The 23,659-nt window shown below is 39.4% G+C and overlaps 1 protein-coding gene across 10 annotated transcripts in view; it reads left to right on the forward strand.

Moving 5' to 3' along the window:
* The window catches only part of LOC108434751 (mitogen-activated protein kinase kinase kinase kinase 4), a 73,749-nt gene extending 53,785 nt beyond the window's left edge, over positions 1-19,964 (forward strand). The window contains exons 13-33 of one of the 10 annotated variants that reach the window (XM_017710107.2): positions 55-216; positions 1,832-1,918; positions 4,037-4,513; positions 5,449-5,598; positions 6,750-6,992; positions 7,632-7,735; positions 8,333-8,472; positions 8,751-8,848; positions 9,188-9,196; positions 9,800-9,972; positions 10,470-10,587; positions 10,920-11,177; positions 13,443-13,560; positions 14,467-14,634; positions 14,926-15,069; positions 15,639-15,773; positions 15,934-16,034; positions 16,174-16,323; positions 16,478-16,637; positions 17,703-17,842; positions 19,130-19,964. In XM_017710107.2, the coding sequence (XP_017565596.1) occupies positions 55-216; positions 1,832-1,918; positions 4,037-4,513; positions 5,449-5,598; positions 6,750-6,992; positions 7,632-7,735; positions 8,333-8,472; positions 8,751-8,848; positions 9,188-9,196; positions 9,800-9,972; positions 10,470-10,587; positions 10,920-11,177; positions 13,443-13,560; positions 14,467-14,634; positions 14,926-15,069; positions 15,639-15,773; positions 15,934-16,034; positions 16,174-16,323; positions 16,478-16,637; positions 17,703-17,842; positions 19,130-19,213 (3,219 nt within the window). In that variant the 3' untranslated portion in view covers positions 19,214-19,964. The remainder of the gene's footprint in view (positions 1-54; positions 217-1,831; positions 1,919-4,036; positions 4,514-5,448; positions 5,599-6,749; positions 6,993-7,631; positions 7,736-8,332; positions 8,473-8,750; positions 8,849-9,187; positions 9,197-9,799; positions 9,973-10,469; positions 10,588-10,919; positions 11,178-13,442; positions 13,561-14,466; positions 14,635-14,925; positions 15,070-15,638; positions 15,774-15,933; positions 16,035-16,173; positions 16,324-16,477; positions 16,638-17,702; positions 17,843-19,129) is intronic. The other 9 variants (XM_017710108.2, XM_017710113.2, XM_017710110.2 and 6 more) reach the window with 9 other exon arrangements.
* Positions 19,965-23,659: the final 3,695 nt, after the last annotated feature.

A 23,659-nucleotide genomic window follows, 5' to 3' on the forward strand; every position in this document is an offset into this window, starting at 1 on the left:
ATGCATGGGTAGTATTCAGTGCGTTCACTCTCGCCCTCTATTGGCTTCTTGCAGCAACAACGCCGCGAGCGAGAGATGAGGAGGCAGCAGGAGAGAGAGCAGAGGCGGCGGGAGCAGGAGGAGAAGAGGAGAATGGAGGAGATGGAACGACGGCGCAAAGAAGAGGAAGAGCGCAGGAGGGCCGAGGAAGAGAAAAGAAGGAACGATCGTGAACAGGTATTTGAATTACAGGATTTTTTTGAGTATTTGTGAGTATTTTAGTTAAGTTTATATATAAGTTCATCAGTTTATTGTGGGTATAGGAAGTATGAAAGTGAAAAAGAACATTCTTCCCTAATAATAATAAAAAAGTAGTAGTAGTAGTAGTAGTAGTAGTAGTAGTAGTAGTAGTAGTAGTAGTAGTAGTAGTAGCAAAAAGAATAATTATCCAATTAATAATAATATGGTACCGTTTTAAAGGGGAATTTTGATTTTCAGAATTTCTGTATAATTAAACTGTCAGTGTGAACAAAGTCATTAGCAGTGGTTTGGTGTGAAGTGTTTTAGAGAAACGTGCGAGTTAGAATTGTTCACAGTGGTTGTGATGAGAACCAGACATCAGATGTTTAATATCTTCAAGAGCTCCTTCACAGAAAGTTGTTGCAATGAAAAGGTTATGAACACACTGCCTGACACGTAACATTGGGTTACCAAAGTTTTTGGATATTTTTGAGCGTAAAACGTTTTTTTAAACATTCATGGTAGAAAGTTGGCTAAATAGTCACCAAAGAAAAATTTTTTTTTTTTTTTTTTACGATTTACATTTCATCATTATCAGCATTTACATAAAATCTGTCACATGTAGGTTCACTGATGGTTTTGCTGCATTTTGTGTTGCGTTGCAACCCTTGCTTCCTCATACCACCACTGTAAAGAATTGAGTTTCAGATCAATAAAATATTGATTAATTAAAAAATTATAAATAAAATATTTGAGTAGTTATACTCTGAGACAGTACTTTTCTAGAGAGGGGGAAAAAGCATTAAATAAATATAGTACAAACCAATAGGACAATAAAAGACACAAATCCATGATACATTTTGCCACATTGTGGATACAGTGACAACAAATAATATACTGTACAAGTTGTCACCCTGTGTAGCTTCCGCCCTCAACTAAAGTCTGATATTTGTTGTCATATAGCATTCTATAGCACAACATTTATATTCCTCAACATCATTGGTTTGACAGAGCTCATTATTTTAAATAATTTTCATGTTTTCTTTAGTCCAATCCTGACTGCTTACTGCTGGTCTGTATGCTAATAAATACAGTTAAGCCACCATTAGTGTAACAGTGACAACGGTTGTCAAACTGAATTATAACACAGTGAATCTCTCTTTATATGACACCAAATTAATGCCAGAGAGAATTTCTTTTCCTTTTTAGCAAGAGAAGTCAAACTGAGATCATCTGTCTGGATAACCATCTAGCTAATTTGCTGATTTAAATTTTTAGCTAGGTGTTCTCCTCTAATGATGATTCATTTGTATTGTTCAAGTGATCCCCTCATAGCAGTTTTAGTTTTTCATAAGTTCTTTTCCACATAAAAATACATAAACAGAAGGGGAAAAAAAAACTGAAAACTGCTCCAAAAAAACATAGGAATATGAAGAACAGAACACTTTTTAGTTACAAATTGTGCATCATCAAAAATGAGGTTTAATTTTGTTGTATTGTCATGTGATTTATGTTTTTGATATCCGTTTAAGCTGGTGTTGCTCAGCCCTTTTCTGCCTACACTTGTCCAGTTGCCTCCCACAGATAATTCTGACATGCATTTAATTGACAGGAGTATATCCGCCGTCAGCTGGAGGAGGAGCAGAGGCATCTAGAGATCCTTCAGCAGCAGCTGCTTCATGAGCAGGCCATATTACTGGTAGGAACTATTGGGCTTTTCTTATCTACACTCATCTCACCCTGCTGTCTGAAGGATTTTGTCTTAGGACGTGGCTTTGTGTCTCTGTTTAGTTTTGCATGGATCCCAGCGATATTTTTGTGTAGTGGTCAGTTGAAATAGGTCATTTTGAAGACCACACAATAAACTTGCAGTACCGTAATTCGGCAATTCTATTGTTATCGTGTATTCACTTAAGTCGTTTGGGTCACTCTCAGCTACTAGTAAAGGAGCATAAATTTAAGCCTGTCTACATATTTATATGAGCAACTTCTTATGTCACAGCCTCAGGAAATGTGGGGGTTTTCCCACAGTTCTTGTCTCCCCAAAGTGGTGAGGCGCAGTTCATTGTTCTTGTCTTTGAGGTCAGTTGTTTACGTAGTGAACGGTCTGCAGTGTGTCTCAGGAGAGAGTGGAAATTAGTTAATATGAGGATGTCGTAAACAAAGTTAAATGCTGCTGTACTCCGTGTTTTTGTTGACCTTTTTCGTCTTTCTTCCCATGGCCATCCATCACCATAATCACGTGACCACATAAACACATGCAGTGCTTATTGTGTTTAGTAATGTCATTGTGGGCCTTCAGATATGATATTTTAACTGGAACTCGAAACAGCAGTAGTCTTACCGCTGTGATGGTATGCTTTCTTTTTTATCATACCTTAAAGTTCATTGTTTTATTTTAACATTCCTTAAATAGTTTTTCCCTCTCAGACACTTTTGCCCTGGGCCTTTTTACTTATTGTAAAGCCATTTCAACACCAGAAACTTTTTTTTTTTTTTTTTTTTTTTTTAAATCAGTCATTGAGATTTATTAAATTAACAGCAGACCATGACCAGTTGGGCCAGTGTGTGAAATGCTGCTAATACAAAGCATTGATTTAATAAATTATCTTTTGTCTGTGTTAAATTGAAAACATTAAAAACATACTCATCAACTTTTATTGGTTTTGTAAATATATGTTCATTCCAAATTCAGTGCCTGTAACACATTCTAAAAAAGTTGGGACAGGAAGATGTATAACACAGTGTTGCAGCATCTTTCCTTTTAACAGCGCTTAATGATCGTTTGGGATTGGAGACATCAGTTGCTCCAGTTTTGGTCCACTTTTTTTACACAGGTCTTCAGATTTGCAAACATGTGAGTCCTTTGTTATGCTTCATAATGTGCCACACATTTTTAGTGGGAATCGGGTCTGGACTGGGGGCAGATCAGTCGAGCATCCACAGTCTTAAATTGAACTGTCCCAACTTTTTATTAATCATTACTTATCATTAATTTAAATGATCAAATGAATGTATGTTTGTAAAAAAAAACAATCAAGTTAAGTTGTTTTGTTTAAGTGCAGGTAAAAATAGATCACTGCTTTTTTTTTTTTTTTTTTTTTTTTTATTTTTTTTATATATATATTTAAATTTTATGTGCTGTCCCAACGTTTTTGGAATTGTGGTTTGTGACTATTAGCCAAACTTTCAAGATGCGATCATTCTCTACGGTGGTGTAGATCCCAAAGTAAATAGTTGGATTTACTCGGTTATACGTACTAAAATGGTGATGGATTTGTGCTTCTCAGTCTTTTCAAATAGTAATATTGTATACTGAAGTAAATTTTCTGAGGCAAGAAATCTGCTTTTTGCTCACTTCCACTTGGAATTCATATATATTCATATATTAAATTTCATGACCTGTTTGTCCAGTACCTGGACTGCTTGCTGCTTACTTTTCTCACTTTGTAGATTTAGCGTTTTATTTTAGACTGAAGTGGTCATGAAGTGACAAGATTAATTCCTCATAAACATAAATTTGCTGATAGTTTCTAGATATACTATTAAGTTCCTCGTTGATTCAGTAAAGGACTTTCAGTTCACTTTTGCTGAAGTATGCAGTAGATAACTCTACCCAGTGCTTTATTGAACATGCGGACTGTAATCAACTAAAAGTTTAATAATGTGACCGTGGCAGTATCCAGGCATGTGCACTACACAATACAAACACCTGTAAAGAATGGACACTCGTGGATATTTAAAGTGGAATAAGTTCTAACTCTGAATGAGTTTAATATTGGGAATTTTCCTTCATTGAGCTGCACTCTGTGCTCAGGAGTTCAAATGGCGGGAGCTGGAGGAGCAGCGGAAGGCAGAGCGGCTGCAGAGGCAGCTCCAGCAGGAGCAGGTCTATCTGCTGTCCCTCCAACAGGACCCGAAACAGCAGAGCCAAGCCCTCACACCCCGCCCTGACTGGGCCAAGCTACCTCAGGCTCGCCCGTTAGATGGGCCAGAGACTCCACTTTATGTTAACACTGACGAATTTAGAGCCACACTAAAGACTGAACGTCCACTTCACACTGAGAATGACAGTGTAATTCAAGACGCAGGACAGACTAAATCTGTAGACAGGGATAAACCCTTTCCAGACCAGTCCAGAGACCAGACTGAAACTGTGTTAGTCGACCCGAGCCCGTTAGTCACAAAGCCAATAGGTGGGACAAGCTCTCTGACAAATGTGACTGACGATCCCCTTGTCCAGTCAGTTCCCACAACTGGTGACCAAGTCTCTGAAGCCCAGCCAGTCAGAGAGGTGAAGACCCTCACCACTTACTCCGGCCACTCCTGCCTGCTGCTTCTCTGGCTTCTGGAGCTAACCTTGGCTCTGTGTTGCATGTTGAGGAAAAATGTGATGGTGGGAGCAAAACAAATTTGGTTTTCTTTTGTTAATGATTACAATATTTTTATTATAGATTATCATTAACATAATTCACCCATGAGTTTACCAAAATTAATCATCAGACACCTCATTCCTCACCTCTTGGTATATTAAAGAATAATGAATGAAGATCGATCACACTGATTTCTTATTAGATGATGTCTCCCAGTTCATCTGGAAAGAAAACCATATTGCTCACCACTGTGGCCTTGAAGCAGATTGACAATATAACATTCCCTGTCCTTTTTGTCTTGTTGTCTTGCATTTCTTGTACAAACTGGAAGCTATTTACAACAGGCCAAATCATTTTTAATAATATTTTGAAATGTTTTTTTGGCTTTGTTCTATTCAATTAAACAATCGCAGTTTTACTCACTTTTCTCCTGGGTCCATAGTTTGTGATTTGGAAATGAACTTGTTTTATTTGGAGAAAGATAGATACTAACATTTTTCTTGCCTTTTCTCAAGTTTGTTTGGCATGTCTTTCTTTCACCAGGTTTGCTTTGAGCCATGTTTTGGCTGTTTGTGTAGTTGGGGAAGTACAGTTGATGCTTAGTTTATTGTAATGTTCTAAGGAGAGTAGTGAAAGTTTCATTGAGCATGAAACTCTTTCAGCAATGTGCTAACAGTTTAGTTTGTTCTGTTTCATCATCCTTCTTGGGCTTGCTGAGTTCTATTCAGGCAGTTGACCACAAGCATGCCGTCACCTGCCTGAATGATTGTCAGTTCACTTTACATGATTACGTGTCATGCTCTCCTGTCACCCACTGACCAATTCTGCCCTCACTGTCTGTCTCCCCCTGCTCCAGGCTGATGAAAGACACCGTAAGAACATTCACGGTTCCCCTCAGACCGCTCCACCCAAGCAGCCCCCTGTACCCCCCCGCTCTTCTGAACCCTATTCTAACGGCAACTCCTCCTCAGACTCCTCAGGCATGCACAAGCCTATGGAGCCACAGGTAACACCAGAGAGTCCCTCCATTTCCCCTTCATGCCTCTTTTAGTTTATCTGTATCCATATTTCCTTTTGGAGGATTTATTGTATTGTTGCAGTTAGATGAAAACCTAAAGATAAGAGCTCTCAGCAGGGATTCGGGCTTATTGTTAAAATTCTTTCAGAAAGTAAGTAAAATATGTCTCTTTATTTATAGTCCACATTTAAAACAGTTGACCAATATGCTGAACATCAAGATGAATACTTTTAAAAAAAAGTTGACCAGTAAAATAAGTAATTGTAAAAATTGAGTAATGATTTGATACCCATACCTTCTTTTCTGATATTAATCTAAAAGTGGGTGTGGCTTAAAACCATGAATGTGAGCTGCCAGAAATGGGAAAGTACATACATACAGAAAGTAATTCAGAAATACAGTCAGCAGTGTGGATTTTGGAATAAGCATGCCTATTGGCTCATAAATGCTGATTTAAAAGTTATTAATATTTGATGTTCAATGATTTGTTAGTATTGTGAGTAACCAGTTTAGTCAGCGCCATTATAGGTATTGAATTTCAGTACCCAGCCAGGCAGGGTAAATCTTTGACATCTCATTTAAACTCAATTTGATTTCAATTTTTTAAGAAGCAATCTTGTGATGAAATGTCATTTCATCGCAGCCGAGTTATTTTGATGTGGTTCAGAATTATTTTTAAAAATGCACTGAGGGCACAAATGAAAGTACCTTAACTATTTACACAATAGTGGGCAACAAAAAACTATAAAGTTTTACATTTGTACCCAAAGACTATTTTGGTCATATATGCATGCACACACATACATATGGTCACCCTTTAGGTGTTAATCAGCATGATGCAGTCACATTTCTCTTCTAGTTGCATGTCATTGCCTGCCATTGTTACACTGTCATGTGTACAGCGAGTGTACCTCTCTTGCTCCTGTCCACTCCATGCTCTAGGCCTGTATGTTGCTATGTGAATGAGTATTGTGATACTGGATGACTTACTGTTTGGTCATCTGGGGAGTGTGTCTCATCCTTCCTCATCATTTCTCTTCATCTTGCCTGTGATCATTTCCTACTGTCTCACTGTTTCTGTGCTACTTTCCTCTCCCTCGCTCCCCCTCTTTTCCGTTTGTTCTTTCCCCTTCTGGAAGGTCCAGTGGTCTCACCTGGCCGCTCTAAAGAGCAACGCATCCGCTCCCCCCGTGTCTCGCTCCCATTCCTTCAGCGATCCTGTTCCTAGTTTTGCACATCTCCATCACCACTCTCAGGAGTCCCACCAGCACCACCACCCAGCACACCCTGCACGCCCTGAGCACCCGCATCTGCAGCCTCATTCGCAGCCCAGGGGCCATGAGGCCCCAGAGATGGGCCACAATGATGAGGTCCCCCCCAGGGTAAGAATAGCATCCAGAGGTCCAGTGTGCAACAGGGGCGAAAGATGATGACTGCAAGCTGTAAAAACTTGATTTGCTGGATTAGTAGGCAAAGATATCGTGATTTCTTGGGCCATGTGCAAAAGTTAAATTGAAGTAGGTTGATAGAAGTTAATGATTTGTTTTGTAGTGAAAACCATTGTTGGTTAGAGCAGAAGACAGGGATGAGTGCTGTCTCTAGGACTGTGTATGCTGTGTTTTGATGTGATTTTGATCATTTTGGTTACTGTACATGGTGGTCTACATCGGCTGATGTTGGGGGGCGGGGGGAGTTGTTTTGTATGGTTGCTTTTTTGCTTTTCTTTATGTCTGTAATGTTGTTTTGCACATCACTTTATACTGCACTCTGAAGCTTTGCTGTGCTGTACTTTGAATGGCAGTTGCCAGAAAAAAGTTGCATTGCTTTTGCTTGACAATTCTGTTGCAAGTGCAATTTTTAGTTGAATTTGTAGCCATTGTAAGTGTCTGCTGAACAGGTCTAAACTCAAACTGCTTACTGAAAATCACTAAATTATTATTATTAAATATTGTGTTTCTCAGTTCTGATTTATTTGGGTAATTGTACGTATTCTTTGACTTCCCCAATTGCTTTTCTAAAAGGTGCCAGTAAGGACAACATCCAGATCTCCTGTACTGTCCCGCAGAGACTCTCCACTTCAGAGTGGCCAGCAAAGCAACCAAATTGCGCAGAGGAACGCTGGAAGGTCTGTTCTCTTTACATACTCTAAATTATCTTTAATTAAATTCTTAATGCCATTACCTTAACTATTAGAGGGTGTATGGAGAAAACACGACTTTATACTATTTTTGGTGCAATATATACACGTCAGGAAGGGGTCATATCTTATGAATATGAATTGTTTTATTGACCTAGTAAGATGTCATAGGTATATAAACTGAAGATTTCAACATGCTTCTGTCTACATTGTGTACAGATTGAGCAGTAGGCACAGATAGAACAATACTGAGTATGGTAATTTCACACTTCCCTTATGTAGTAGGAATCCACAATATTGGAGGATGCCAGTATTTTTCATGTACTTAAGTGCTGATGCTGATACATTGGTTTGAAATAATTAAAGCGAACTACCTGTCCAATGTATGCATGTTTGTTTATTCGTTTGTTTTTTTTTTTTTTTAATTGAATATCTACTGATGGCGCTATAATTCTCAAATCATGCAATCCATAATATGCTCGTGTTTGTGTGTGTAAATATAGACTGCTGGAATATACATATAAATTTTGGGGGAAAAAAAAAGAATATTTTGAATAAATTCACCCCCTTTTGCCCACCCCTCAGTACTGCAGAGCCACGTCTCCTGTGGGACCGAGTGGAGAAACTGGCTTCCAGAACAGGCAGTGGGAGCTCCTCTGGTTCTAGCAACTCCAGCTCTCAGGCTAGCTCCCAGAGCGGCTCTGGTGAAAAGTTCAGGGTCCGCTGTAAGTGTCTCTTATTTAGATGCATTGCACATACAGTTCTAAGACCTGCTTCTCCCATGCAGATTCAGCGTAAGCCTAGACTAAAACTGACTTTTTATGCTGGATCACCATTGGCATTTGCAGTGTATTTAAAGTTAGGCTTATTTGTTGTCGAGTATACAGAGTGTAGTGTGCTATTGGGAAAAGTGGCCCATACATATAAACCTGAACGTGCAAAGGAATGAAATTCATGCTTCAGAATTGTAGGATTTGTATTGATGTTTCTGTACTTTCTTTAGCTTCTTCAAAGTCTGAGGGCTCTCCACTTCAGCGTCCAGAAAATGCTGGAAGAAAATCAGAGGAGAAGAAGGACTTTGTCAGACCATCCAGGCCTGTTGTAAGTTTTTTTTTTTTTTTTTTTTTTTTTTTTTTTTGTTTGTTTGGTTTGTTTTGTTTTTTTAAATGGCAGTTGTATGCAGTGCAGGGAGTGGAAAGTACTCAAGTTATTGTGAAGGATATGATTAAAAAACACAAGCTTGTACTTCACATTTGTTTAGCAAACATTACAGAACTGGTTATTCAGTAGATTTGTGTGCTTTTGCTAATCTACTGCTGATCTCTTTCCCCCTTTCCCCATTCATTGTCTCATCCACTGGACATTTTACGGAATTTCCACGCTCTGTCTTCCCCATTAACTTCTCCATCCAATTGATGACTGACTTTGTAAACTATGTAGGGTGAAGTGGTGAGTTCAAATGGAGGTGGTGATCATATCCTAATGCTATGCCTGAGCACATCACCACAGTGTTCAATGCATGAGACACAGCTGCACATTTGGTTTTAAACCAAATCTTATGAATGCACTTTTTTTCTTTTAATCTTTGATGTAAACAGAGACTCATTTGGCTCCCCTCCCTAATTATTTGCTGCGCCCCCTTAAGATTTTGGTTTTGGCTTGTGGTCACTGGACCACATCTCATGAAGTTCTGCTTTTTTGGCTGCACGCTTTCCTCACAAGGACTGTATATATTAAACAAATTAGGCAAACATGCAATTTCTGTTTCCCTTTGAAAGTTCATTTTAATGTTATGCTACCTTTTAGTGTCCAGTTACTTTATTATTTTACACAATACCTGTGCTAGCTTGGCATGCATCTCTCCTCTACTGCTTTAAAATTGTTTTTGGTCCATCAGTATTTATTAACTATGTTTTGAAACCTCTTACCCTGCTGTCTTGTCAGTGGCCTTAAGCTGTATATAATAAGAAAGTTGGTGAGCCCGTACTTGGGCTGGTTAATTTGTACCCTGTAAATAATAACTGATCATTACATTTTAATCCCCACATTTAGGATCTTACTCTACTGGCCAATGAGATACGCACAATTGAAGATACACGCCCACCTCACAAGGTGACAGACTACTCATCATCTAGCGATGATTCAGATTCAGACGAGGAGGATGATGAGGTGGAACAGGAGCTGGGCAATGAGTCCACCTCTGGTGCAGAGGACTCAAGGGCAAGGTATTTCTGTTATCTATTTAACAAGTGCCTTTTTTCCTTTTAACCTGAATAGCATAGTCATACAGTTTATTATACTGTGATGTCCATGTTTTGGGGTTGTTTTACATATGTACTGTGATATAAGGTTAAGGTTGCATTGCTCTAACTTTATACAATATGCTGTTTTGGAAACATTTTGCTTAAAAATGTATGTGATTGGTTAAATCAAGTGCTTTGCAACAAAAGGCTTTGGGGTCCCTCTGGGCTATGTTCTTGGTCGTGTATACATTTTCTTGCTATTAACCTGCTATTTCACTGGCTTTTAAGGGCCTGCTTCATCTATACTTGTAAGTTTAAAAGGTTTTCAAGCAGTAATCCCTGGCTGCAGTAAATTCCTGATGTCAGTTTTGAGTAGCAGGTTAAAGAAGTGTAGAATTTTTGATTAGTGGCTTTTCTTGCTGTGTTTGGTTTTCCACTTCCCTTCATTGGGCGATAAACTGGGCCTCTTCTGAATATAGTTCATCAAAACTCAGCAATGGTGAGACAGAGTCTGTGAAGACCATGATTGTTCACGATGAAGCAGAAAGCGACCCGGCCACCACACCTTCTAAAGACGGCACTTTAATTGTCAGACAGGTAGGAGAGGTGGATACTTTCTGTTCTCATCTTTTGAAGTTTGTGTTTTTGTTTCATCACCTGTTCATTCATCCATTCCTTGTGTATGCATTTTATGTTCTTATTTGTCAGATTTTATGTTTAATTTTCTGGCCTATATATTTTATGAACACAGAAAAATTCCTTTGCTGATTTTAAGTCCAATCAGTTTAGCTTGTGGAAACAACCAGTTTGATTTTTATATCCAAACCAGACTATAAAATAGTTTGCTGGCGTAGACAGCACAGAACTTCTCTCCTTTTTGCCTTTTTCCTGCCAAGTACAGACTCAACTGTGCCTGTTTTTGATTCCAGAGTGTAGCTGAGAAAAAGAGATTGGGTCCTGGGCCGGGTCCCGGGCCTGGTCCTGGTCATGGCCCAGCTCTGGGCCCCACTCATGCCCTTGGCCACCAGGAGCGAAATGGCTTTGCAGGCCGTATTCACCTCCTGCCCGATCTCATCCAGCAGAGCCATCACTCCCCCTCCCCCTCTGTCACCTCCTCCCCTGCCTCCAGCCACACCAGCCCCTCCATGTCCCCCCAAACCCCCATGGACAAGCTTGTTGCCAGCGAGGTATGTCTGTTGACTGCACAGCAGTGCCTTGATGTGCTGAAAACTGCTGGCTGGCTTTCACTGGGCTTTATTCTTGCTACTCACGATGATTAACTTTAGTGCCACTTTATTGTTTTGACACTGAGTGATGGAGAAGCTGCTAGTCATAACCAGTGCTAATTCCACACCACCATGACAGGCTCCTATAAAGAGGCTAGATCATTTCAGTACATTTCTTCCCTTTAGGGAGCACTTTTTCCCCCTTGTATGTACCACTGTGGTGTGTTGGAGGAGGAAGACTTTGCTATCTTTATTACAATTCTTTATTAGCTGTTTTGGCGTGCATCTTGGTTTTGTTGTGCGTTAGAGCACTTCACCTATATTGTGTAGGAGTACATCTGCTTTAGAGCTGGACATACAAGGCTAACACTGGTAACAAAACTCAACCTGCTCAAACCACATCTAGGTCTTCAGTAAAATGGCACAGACTTGATGTGGTTCCGGACACAGTATTACTTACTGTGAGCTATAAAAATTTACAAAATGTCACCATGTAGCTGAACGCATGGGGAAGCCACATTAGCATTGTGTTCAGCTGCCTTTATGTGCATGCATATCACACAGGCATATAGACGCTAGATAGTATGTTAGCAATTTCTGTCATTCCTTTTTTTTATAATTAACTGACTAGTTGTCATGTATACTGACACTCGGAGCTGTAAGCATAAGTGTATTGGTATCAGAAGGAAAAAAGTGGTTCATTTTTATTGCTCATGCTGCTCTAAACAACACTGACAAGTCTGAGAAATCTTCTTGAATAACTGTGGTTTGAGCAGATTGAGAAGTTTTAAGAAAACAATTATGGAACCTATTTGGGTGACTGTTGACTTCTAATGTTTGTTAGTAAGTTAACCCTGTATCTCCAGTACAAAACTAAAGAAGCGAAAGTTGATTTTTTTTTGCCGAACTATTTCTTCTAAAATAGAGGTGGCAAAAAGGGTCACTTTTAGTTCCCTAAAGCACTTTCAGGTGATGGTTCTTTGCAGTTATGCCATAGAATGGCTACTTTTGGTACCCCAAAGAACATTTCATGGAGTTGTGAATGTTTTAATAGAATTGTACATCCAAGCCAATAACTGCTTAAGGGCCTTTATTTTTAACAGTAGAGTGACATACCGGAATGTAGTCATTACAAGCCTTTTGTGTAGGCATTACAAGTAGAATTTCTTCCTAGACAAGTGTTTGACTTTATAGAATTTTAGCCAAAATTTAGTAGTGAGTTGTCTAATGACTCACTACTCATAAATCAGTTTTTTAAAAGAATTGGTCCAGTCACATGTTTTGGAATTTCAAGTTTGGGTTCAGCAAAAGGTTGAGTGTGTGGGAATTCTTAGACTCAGATAAGCACTGACCTTGAGCTGTGAGTTTTTCTGGTATAGTTTTTTATAAGGAGGGCTGATGGAGGGCTGATGGCTGATGATTTGCCTTGCTATCTGTACAGTCCCTCGAGGGTCTGGTTCTCAGTCTTTATTCCCCCACATATATTGTGAATCATATACTCACTCAAACAACACTTCTGTCTGATAGAACTGAGTGAGAGATTTTTTTCCCCTGTTCAAATATTTTTACTTGTCCAAAGCTAATAAAGCTTACATTTTAATTGAAAGTGTAGGATGTAGGATCTTAGTTCTCAATGTCTTTTTGCCCTTCAGTTAATTTATCACACATTTATCCACCTCATTACATTTATTTATTTTCACGTTCTTTTGTGTTCTTCTCATCTCTCAATTTAATTTCTAACTTTTTTTTGGACTCACCACAATGCATGCAGTATTGTTTTGACTTATTAACTGTGTAAATCATTGTTCCATAATGAAAATAGTTCTGGACACAGAATGCTTAATCTTATAACTTGGATTGTCAGGATTACCACTTAACATGGTTTATAGCCTAGAGTCATGTTTAGATAGCTTAATACTGTATACCAGTGGTTCTCCAACTGGTCCATTAAAGAAAAATTCAATCATTTTGCATCAAACCACTTTGAATGAGCTTACAGATTTAATGATGCAGACATTTTTGAACCTTTTTCAGAACCCTGAAAAAGTGGTACAGGTGTTTAGTGCAAAATGTGATCTGTGGGGCCCCACGGACTGATTTGAGAACCACTGCTGTATAATACAAATCTGACGATCTAAAAATATGATGCCCTCTGTAGGTTTATTTAGACACAGGTAAGTATCTTCCACCATAGACCTGTACATAATTGTGACCTGTCTCTTCCAGACACAGTCTGCCAGTAACACTCTTCAGAAACACAAGTCCTCTTCTTCCTTCACTCCATTCATTGACCCTCGTCTCCTTCAGATCTCCCCTTCCAGCGGAAGTACTCTCAACAACATAAGTAAGTCATTGTACAAGTTGTGCATGACCACACCATGCAAACAGTACTTATTAGGGCCTTATATGAAAATTTGTCACCAATAACGATTTTAAACAGCTAAAAAATTTTGAAAACCGATATCTGCCAGCATAATTGGTCAAAATTGTAATTCTCAGCTGTTAAAATTCATGTAAAGAAATATAATCTTAAATAATCTGAAACAATTGTAACAATTTAAAGCAATTTAACAAAAAAAACAACAATAAATAGCAGTCAAAGCCAGGTTTTCACACACGTTGAATTAAGTTCAAGTGACTGAGTAAAATGCTCTAAAACAAACAATTGTATATATTTGTTAGGTAATTTCTGTGCTGTTTTGTTTCATTTTATTGCTTTATTTCACAAGCAGGGTCGCAGAGAGATGAAGCACTTGTGTAATATAATGCATTAAAAACAATCAACTGTTTACAGTCTTAAATCACTATGTTCTTTGATAACAAATGTACATTTTATTTTCTTTGTTAGTCTGCTGGTACCTGCTGTTTACATTTATTTATTTGGCAATTGTTTTTAGTAATTTTTGGCAAAACATGTCTACCTCAAATGCATGTACAAACCTCTATGAAAAGTTTGTATTTGGTGTGTCCAATTAGCCACACGAGTAAATGGATGGAAATCTTTTAGTTGTTCGAAGTAGCTTTACATTACTGAGTGTGTTTTTCTTTAACATTTACAGAGCCATTATTGGTGCTATGCTGATGAGCTTGTGTGGGTCATTACTATAAATCTGTAGATCATTCATACCAAACAGTATATCAGTCAGGCTGTAGTGATTTTGCTTTATTTTGTCCGCATGCTTGTACACAGAAGACAGCTACACATTTTTTTTAGAGCAGATGATGACTCTCTGTTCTGGCTCTCCGACAGGTTTTGGAAATGATGGGCGGCTACAGGAGGCCTTGAGGCCAGACCCTTCGAGAAAGGGCTCGGTGGTTAATGTGAACCCAGTGAACACTCGCCCACAGAGCGACACGCCCGAGATCCGCAAGTACAAGAAGAGGTTCAATTCTGAGATCCTGTGCGCTGCACTCTGGGGTGGGTGACTCCACAACTATCATCATTATGTGGAAAAAGATGCATAAGGAAATTTCTATATAAAGCTCCACTTAAAAACTTCCTGCATGGTATACATTAACACTGTGTAGGGTGAAGGTCACAGCTGTAACACTAAGCTTGTGCTTGCAAACATATGCTTGATGATTTTATTGAAAAAATATGAGGGATTCCTGTCTCCATGCAGTGTGAAGCAGAGTTTGACATGTATAGTTAAGAATAAGTAGATTGTCAGTATCCTATTGGCTAACTTTCCTTTTGTCCTTTTTGTAGGGGTGAACCTTTTAGTAGGGACAGAAAGTGGACTTTTGCTTCTTGACCGCAGTGGACAGGGTAAAGTCTACCCCCTCATCAGCCGACGTCGTTTCCAGCAAATGGATGTTCTGGAAGGGCTTAATGTCCTAGTCACGATATCGGGTAAGATATAGATATGTAGTTATGTAGAGGTTTCTTTGTCCCAATTTATTTATTTCTATGCAAATCTAGCCATTTATTAACTATCCAAATTAACCAGTTAACCTTTTTAATGTGTGATGTTGATGGTAGGAAATCTGAAACAAGGACCTTTTTTTCTGTGAGGACTACTGTGTCTGCATAAATCTCTCCACCATGAATGGTTTAAAAAAAAAAATAAAAAAGAAAATAAATAAAAAGGTTTTAGGTCAATGCCGTCTTGGTACTATACTTCAGCAATGTTAAGGTTTAAGCTGATGTATTTGTAATCATTTCATGTAAATAGCTTTGTGTGAGGGATCTTTTAAAAGCATTAAATGCTTCAGATGTCTGGTTCCTACTACCACCACTATGAACAATTCTGATTCGGAGCAGAACAAAGCATTTCACCTCTGACCACTCTGAATAACATTTGTTTACATCTTAATTCATTTATGCAGAAATTTTGAAAAATCATTGTAATTCCCCTTTAAATTCCCCTTAAAATTAAAAATTGTACATCTTATGTTCTTGACAAACTCAAAAACATGCAGGAAAGAAAAACAAACTGAGGGTGTATTATCTGTCCTGGCTGAGGAACAAGATTCTGCACAATGACCCAGAGGTGGAGAAGAAGCAGGGCTGGACTACAGTGGGCGAGCTAGAGGGCTGTGTACACTACAAAGTCGGTATGTGTGAAATAATATGGGAGATACAGTTGAGATTTGATATAACAGCTTTTTGTTAGGGATTTTATGCCTTGATACAAGAGATGACTATAACTTGGGGTAAATATGTCTCATGCAGAGAACCATCATTTAAACCTAGCTTATGTCTGTCTTTCACCAGTGAAATATGAAAGGATCAAGTTTTTGGTTCTTGCCTTGAAAAACTCTGTAGAGGTCTATGCATGGGCACCAAAGCCGTATCACAAATTCATGGCATTTAAGGTGAGTTAAAGTAATTTATGTGCAATGGGGAAAATTGCAGTGCACAGTCCCCAAGCTCTGCTGACAGTACTGTATGTGCACCTAATTGGAACATAACCATGATTGTTCCTTTCCATAGTAAATTTTTCCTCTGTTGCAGTCATTTGGAGACCTGGTGCACAAGCCCTTGTTAGTTGACTTGACTGTAGAGGAAGGTCAAAGACTGAAGGTGATCTATGGTTCCTGCTCTGGGTTCCATGCAGTGGATGTGGATTCAGGGGCCGTTTACGACATCTACCTGCCTACACATGTAAGCACGGTATCCGCTTTAGCATTGCTTTTAATGGGTGCTATATAAAGATGGTCAACCCTGTTTTCATTTGTCTCAATTTCATAGGTGTGTGGTTTGTATCTCTGTGTTAGATTTATTTATTCACATTTGGCCTTTTTCTCACCACTCTTAGATTCAGACTAGTATCCAGTCACATGCCATCATCATTCTACCCAACACGGATGGCATCGAGCTGCTGGTTTGCTATGAAGATGAAGGTGTCTACGTGAACACATATGGCCGGATCACGAAAGACGTGGTGTTGCAGTGGGGAGAGATGCCCACTTCCGTCGGTATAGTGGACTCACCAACACGCCCGTGGAGAACCGCACACTCAGAATCATAATTGTAGAATAATATAGATGGATAAAATAACTTATTGTGCAAATTGGGCAAGTTTGTATTTAGGTCACATAGCATCCTTTAGATTGTTGCATGATGCATACATATATGACCAAAAGTTTGTGGACACCTGCTCATTCAGTGTTTCTTCCAAAATCAAGAGTATTAAAAAGGAGTTTGTCCCACGTTGCTGGCAATTGTATTAACTGTCTGAAAAGGTTAACTTTCCTTTGGCCTGTCTCTTCCCCAGTGACTAACATGTATTAATAAAATCAGACTCTGCTGAGGGTGCGAGGGTGTCTGCCCTTTGTGCATACTTACAGGCTGTTAATAACTATTGTTCCTCTTTTATTGTGCAACCCATTTGCCCTTTCCTCCTTTGCACCGATCGCTCTATCTTGGGTCTTAGTGGGATCTGCCGAGCTGGTTTATCGCTTCATTCTCTGGTTTCTGAGGGAGAACACTGTCCAAGGAGACCCTTCCTAACACTGTCTTTACTTTTTGGAGCATTGCTGTGATGTGACTTCATTCAGCAGTGGGAGCGCTGGTGAGATCAGGTATTGAAGTCGGATGATTAGTTCTGCATCACAGAGGTATTGGTCGGTGCTCCATCACTCTAGAGAACACGGTTCTGTTGCTCCACCGCTCAGTGTTGGGGGGAGGGGGGGGGTTCATACCCCTCTAGCCTACGCATTGGACATCATGATCTTATGCTAATGTGCGGCTGCTCCAGAGTGGCCTGTTCTGTTGTCAGTGCTTTGCTAAGGGGGCTGTACAAGTTGTGTGTGCATTTGAATCAGGGTGTCCACAAACCTTTGGACATATTGTTTGTTTGTGTACACATCTGGTCTCTTAGACTCGTTTTTTATCCTGCAGTTGTTGATATAATGTTATGTCTTAAACATACTGTTGTAGTTGAATTACTGACTGCTTAGCATAAATTCTATAGGCTGTTTCCTTCCTGCAGTTGTGCATCTCTTAAGTTGTTTTGACACTATGTCCACTCTCCTTTGCAGCATACATCAGGTCTAATCAGATCATGGGCTGGGGAGAGAAGGCTATAGAGATCCGCTCTGTGGAGACTGGTCATCTGGATGGTGTTTTTATGCACAAGAGGGCACAAAGACTCAAATTTCTCTGTGAAAGAAACGATAAGGTAAAACATGTACACAGTCACAAGATCCCTGCGCATACATGTACTAAGGTTCAAAATGTTTCTGACATGGCTTAAAGCATATCTAGAAGAAAGTACTTTCTCCTGCTGAAAATTGTCTTAATTGAACTGACATTGAAGGGACAATTTGCAAAACATCAAATTTACTCAAACGTATTAGCACAGTTGTAGTCATTCAGCCAAGACATTCTTAGTACCCCAATTTTGCTTGTTTAGTATTGCTTTCCAGCTACAAGGCTAATGTAGCAAACAAGTGATAGACGATTATAACTCTCCAGTTGAAGCTGCACTATGTAAGGTTTTTTGTGCAATTGAAATAAGAAATATAAACAAGTCAGGACAAAAAAAAAATTGTGTGTGTGTGTGTGCGCACGCTGCTGTGAGTCACCCTGTAAAGCCTGAACCAGTCCTGACCTTTAAAAGTCAGATGTGTCGGGTTGGTTTTTTTAATTAATTTTAGGGGATTAAGATCCCCAAAACCTACATAGTAAAGCTTTATCATCAATCACAGGTGACAGCAATCCATAGTTGCGAGTCCAGGAGACCACAATCTTGGTGGGCCACTCTCTCTGGGCAGGTAGGACGGTCCCTCTCCTATCAACATTCCAGGAGTCTATTAGCTGATGTATCAGAATGGGCAGTTAGCATTCTCCTCCAGCTGTGTTGAGCTGTCCAGTGACTTTGTTATCGGTGGCTGGCTTGAGGCATCTCAGCAGAAGCATGTGCTTGTCTTCAGTCGCCCAGAGAGTGGAATTAGATTTTGTTTAGCTATGCAACATACTTTCTTTCTCCATTGGTCTCCTTTAGCCTGGTATCCCAAGTATAGACCTAAAGAAGTAAACTTCAGATACCAAACATGTCTTGGCTGATCGGCTGTATTTATGGAACGTAACTCTTAGCTGAACTGCTGCTTGAATATTTTGAAGTTGTAAACTAGGTATGTAGCTTTGCAGACCAGCTACCTTCAAGCATAAGCCTTAATAACTGTCAAACGGATGTTAAGTCCATGTTTGAATAGCCAACACTCATTATGTATGGAAACATCTCCCTCTTTCTCTCCCCATCCATTTCTCCACGCCCCCCCCCCCTTTTTTCTTCCCCTTTATCTCTCTTCCCCTTCCTCCCTCTCTGCATTTGTTTCTCTCCATAACTCCCTTTCTATTCTCCCTTCCTGTCGCTGTCCCTATTTTCTCTTGCTACTCCCTCCCTTTTATGCCTCTCACCTTCCCCATTTCCTCTTTCTCTCACTCACTCTCTCTCTGTCTCTAGGTGTTCTTTGCTTCTGTACGTCCCGGAGGATCCAGCCAGGTGTACTTCATGACTCTCAGCCGAAGCAACCTGCTCAGCTGGTAAAACTGCTGTGCCTTCGGTTTTGGCTACAAAAAGGACTGTTGCTGAAAATTCTGAAGAAATGCCGTCACATGCTCCATTAAGCACCATCTCTCTGCTGGTGCCATTTGTATTGCTGTGGCCTGGCCTTGATGGAACAGACAATTGAACAGATTGTCAGAGGGGATCAACAGTGCCCCCTGCTGCTGAAGGGGATGGTGGATGTTGGCTTGCTGTTTTTGTAGTTGAACCTACAGCATTACTGATCGCTCAGCCAATCCAGACCTTCTGTGGCAATTGATTTCCACCCTGTTGTAACACCTTAAAATTCAGGGTTTCTTTTTTTCCTACACTTTAAAACATCAAGGGATATAAAAGCCTAAATGAATAATCTAGTTTATGTCAATGTGTTTGTACTGAACTTTGACTATAACAGATTGACAGTCTCTGACTGACTGTATGTGTACCATCTCTCTTTTTGTCCGACTAGAGGGAAAGCAGGGTTTGGGTTGTAAAGGCATCAGGTGCCGAAAGGAGCTTGGGCTTTTTTTATTTCTGTGAATTGTCAACTGCCAAAACAGTGGAGTCATACTGTATTATTGTGCTAGTCCAGGTTACTTTGGGAATTAATAAGTGCAGGATTTTTAACAACATTGACTTTAGTGTGTTGAGATTTTATGCTGATAAAATTGCAGCAGTGTTCATATCCAGTACATTGAGTGTTTTTATTTTTTAAGCATTGCACTTGATAAATAAATTCTTAGTTTCCTTCTCATAGGGCTGGTCTGCCTCAGTGTCAGAGGATGATGGATGGTGGGTTTGTTTGAATGGTCAAACTTGGTGTGTAATAGCAGCTCCTATGACTCAGCTTTTAAATGGACAGAATTGGCTTCCTGAAAAATTCTGCATGCGTTTCTTTCACTCTGATTAATGAGCGCACATTATGAGCTTATGAGCAGTGTCTAGCATTGCTTGCCAAATATGTTTAATTCCAGTCACCAGAAACAGAATCTATAATGATATCATTGATGACAAACAATTGGAATTGAATACATAAAACTCCTCAGTGCACCGGAGTGCAGTGCTGATACTCAGAATTTATTATTATTATTTTACATTTGTTTTCATGCGTGAGTATATCATGTACAAGATGATTCATAACACTACAAGCAGAAGAACAGCAGCTAGTTTTGGATTTGTAGTATAAAGAACAAAAGACGGTATCTCTTTACCTAAATATGTCCCCCCACACAGAGTAAGAAGCCCACTGCCCACCACTGGCCACTCTTAGGTTTTACAGAATGTAAAATTTCTATGACAAATCATTTCTTTCTAGTCTTGGTCATCTTCCAAAACTCTTATTAATCAGCGTCCAACACCAACTTATATTTTAAAATGAACATACAGCATTTCACTTTGTTTTTTTCAGCTTTTTGGCAGCGTCATTATCTTTTTGGTTATGTTTATTACCAGAAATGCAGCAAAAAAAAAAACAGCATCTGTAAAGGTGTCAATGTGCTGCATGGTCAGCAGCGCATTTCAGTAGAGCAGCTCTAGAGGTGCTGCTGTGTTGTGATTTTTAGTTAAATTGTGCAGTCAGTGCAAAGATCTCACTCTGTAACACATTAACTAGCCAATTTATTTGGTTCATCTCGCGTCCATGCATCCTACACTCACGCCACGTTACTGCGGTGTGTGGGATAAACCAGTGTTCAGCTGAGAGTCTGAATGGAAAAAAACATGGACCTTAGTGACTTTAAAGACACTGTAGCTGTTGGTACTAGATTTGCTTTTCATAACAAACCTTATTAAGGAATATTATTTCAATACAAACACATTTTCAGATACAAAATACAAAATCCACATTCATCAACATTCCTACAATATTATTTACATTAGAAACATGCAACACTGATTAAAAATCCAGCAGAATCCACGGGAACTTTCTCTTTCCTCGAGTGTCTATTGTCCTCAGTCTTTTGATCTCGCACAGTATTTGTTTATAAACAGTTTCTGCAGGTATTTCGCACTTCTCTATAACCATTTTACAGCGTGTCTTCCAGATCTTACAATTAACAACACAAACAATGAACCAATAAAATTCTAACACACTTTTGGAAAATGTTTCATTAAAAATCCCAAACATTACACTTTTAACATTAATGTCCAACTTCAGCCCCATATGCCGTAATTTCCTCCAGATATCTGTTGTTCTCGGACAGTGAATGAAAAGATGTTCAATAGTCTCGTCTTCACTACAGTCAATCACACGTTTTGGTTGTAACGTAACAGCTCCATTTCACTACACATCTGACGGGTAGCCGGCCAACGGTCACCAGCCACATCACATCTCTGACGTTCTCAGAGATGTTTTTTACACAAGCTCGTCCTTCGGTAGGAGTTAAATGCTTAGCACCTCCCAAATGACAGTCGGGCGGTGGAATTTTCTATGACAACCGTTTCAGTAACTCCTGGCCTTTCTAAAAGCAAAACAGTGATTAAAAGGGCTTAAAGGACAGTGATGAGAATTGTACAAGCAAACAGATGAACCACCACCAAGGCAGATCACATCCAAATTCACCTCTGAGCAGTGTGAACTGAGAATGCACCACTTGTCCGGATGTCGTTTCTACCTGGCTACAATAACCAAATAAAAAAAAAGACCATGTCAGGTGCTGATAACAATAAGCAATGAAAATGAAAACCTGTGGAGTTGACGAGGAGAAGATCTAGGACCCTGGAGGATCTAGAGAGATGCTGTATGGAGGAGTACTCTCCAATCTTCAGGTACTAAAGGAAATGACTCAGTGCTGTTATGTTGGCTAAGTGAGGTGGCACAAAGTCCAAAATGGAGAGGTACCTAAAATCTTGACGTGTATGGGTTTTGAAAAAAAAATAAATAAAAATAAAACCTTTATCATATTTCTATTTTGAGCTCATTAACCGGACCTTTTAATGACCATCTTTACACCGATTATTGCCAAGGGTGCCAGTAATTGGAGTTGCCCGTTTTTAGTGAGTGTTACGTAATGGCTGCTTGACGTTATTGGACTCCAAGTGTGACGTCATCAGCCGCGAGGTATTTATTTCGCGTGACTCGCTCTTTCGCGTGACTCGTCACTCGGACGTCAGGTAGCCGCCTCTTCTTTTACTTTTCAGATTGAGATTCACTTCATCTGGTAAATGTGGATATCTACAGACGGAATATATGATGTAGCTACGCTTGCTGTCAGGAGGGTCACAGGCTAAAACGGGGAAAGCTTGTTAATGCTAGAGCACGTGTTGGGTCCTAGGATTCTGTAAAGTTATTCTTCCGCCAAAAAAAGTAGTGCCCTTCTGAATTATGGACATCGTGGTAATGTCGGTTTAAACTGGACAACTCTATTTCTCATTAAATAGACGTCCAAAAATAATTAAATAATTAAAAACCTACATTTACTGCTTAACAAACTGCAATCAGATACTTTAAAAATGTCCATGGTTAAATTTGGCTGAATGAACAACAGAGAAATGAATGAACAGAATAAATTGTTCATTCGTTTCTCTGTTGTATATTATATTCTAATAAATTTGGGGCCAGTTTATATATTAAATGTCTTGGGATTTTTGATGTTTGGTTTTGTTTATGGTAAGTTTCGTTATTATAATGTATTATTTACATTTAATTCTTTACTGCCAACCGCTGAAAAGATGCGGACCTGCAGTAATGTGAAGTCTCCTCTAGAGGGCACACCGGTCACTGACACTAGAGTTCTCGGATTCTCCCGGTCTGCAATGTCTCCCGGCTTTCTCAAACGCTAGAGGGCGCTCCCGAGCGAGTCCAAAATGGGTTGATATGGAGCATTTGAGCAAAATCATTTATAAATGCGTAACCATTTTTAATGTAAAAGAATGGAACAATTACCTGAGTACACAACAACATAAAACATTTTTACACCGCTGTTTTATTTTTAAGAGGTTTAAACTCGAGCTATAGGAGTTTAAAATGACGCCTCATGTAGGTCCATGACGTCAGTAAGCGCGAACAGCCAATGAGCTGCTCCGCTCGCCCGTCAATCATCACTCTCTAGCAGTAAAGCCCGCCTCCTGCTGCTCAAAACCAGTTTGCTGTGTAAAAAAGTAAACAAATAGGTAAGTTTTTTTTTAATTTCTGGTGGAATGCATCCCTCTACTTACTAAAATTTAAAGGAAATTTCTGGGCAAGCGATTAGAAACATTATTTTTGCTTCCTTCACTCCCATTCATTGAGGACTCACTCGCGGGCGCCCTCTGGCGTTTTGCAGTCGCTTTTTTGAAAAACCACATGCTTTAGAAAGGCGGATTAGCGGCGCTTTAGTAATTAAGGGAGCGTCTAAAAAGAGCTGAGTATGTTTCTCATGTGTTCAGCTGAAAGCGGTTATCATCACCTTCAGTTAAGATATTTTGCAGTGGATTTAAAGAGCCACGAGTGATCTAATGTGATCTTTCCTT

This window comes from Pygocentrus nattereri, chromosome 12 (genome assembly GCF_015220715.1).
Source record: "Pygocentrus nattereri isolate fPygNat1 chromosome 12, fPygNat1.pri, whole genome shotgun sequence".
Lineage (NCBI taxonomy): Eukaryota > Metazoa > Chordata > Actinopteri > Characiformes > Serrasalmidae > Pygocentrus > Pygocentrus nattereri.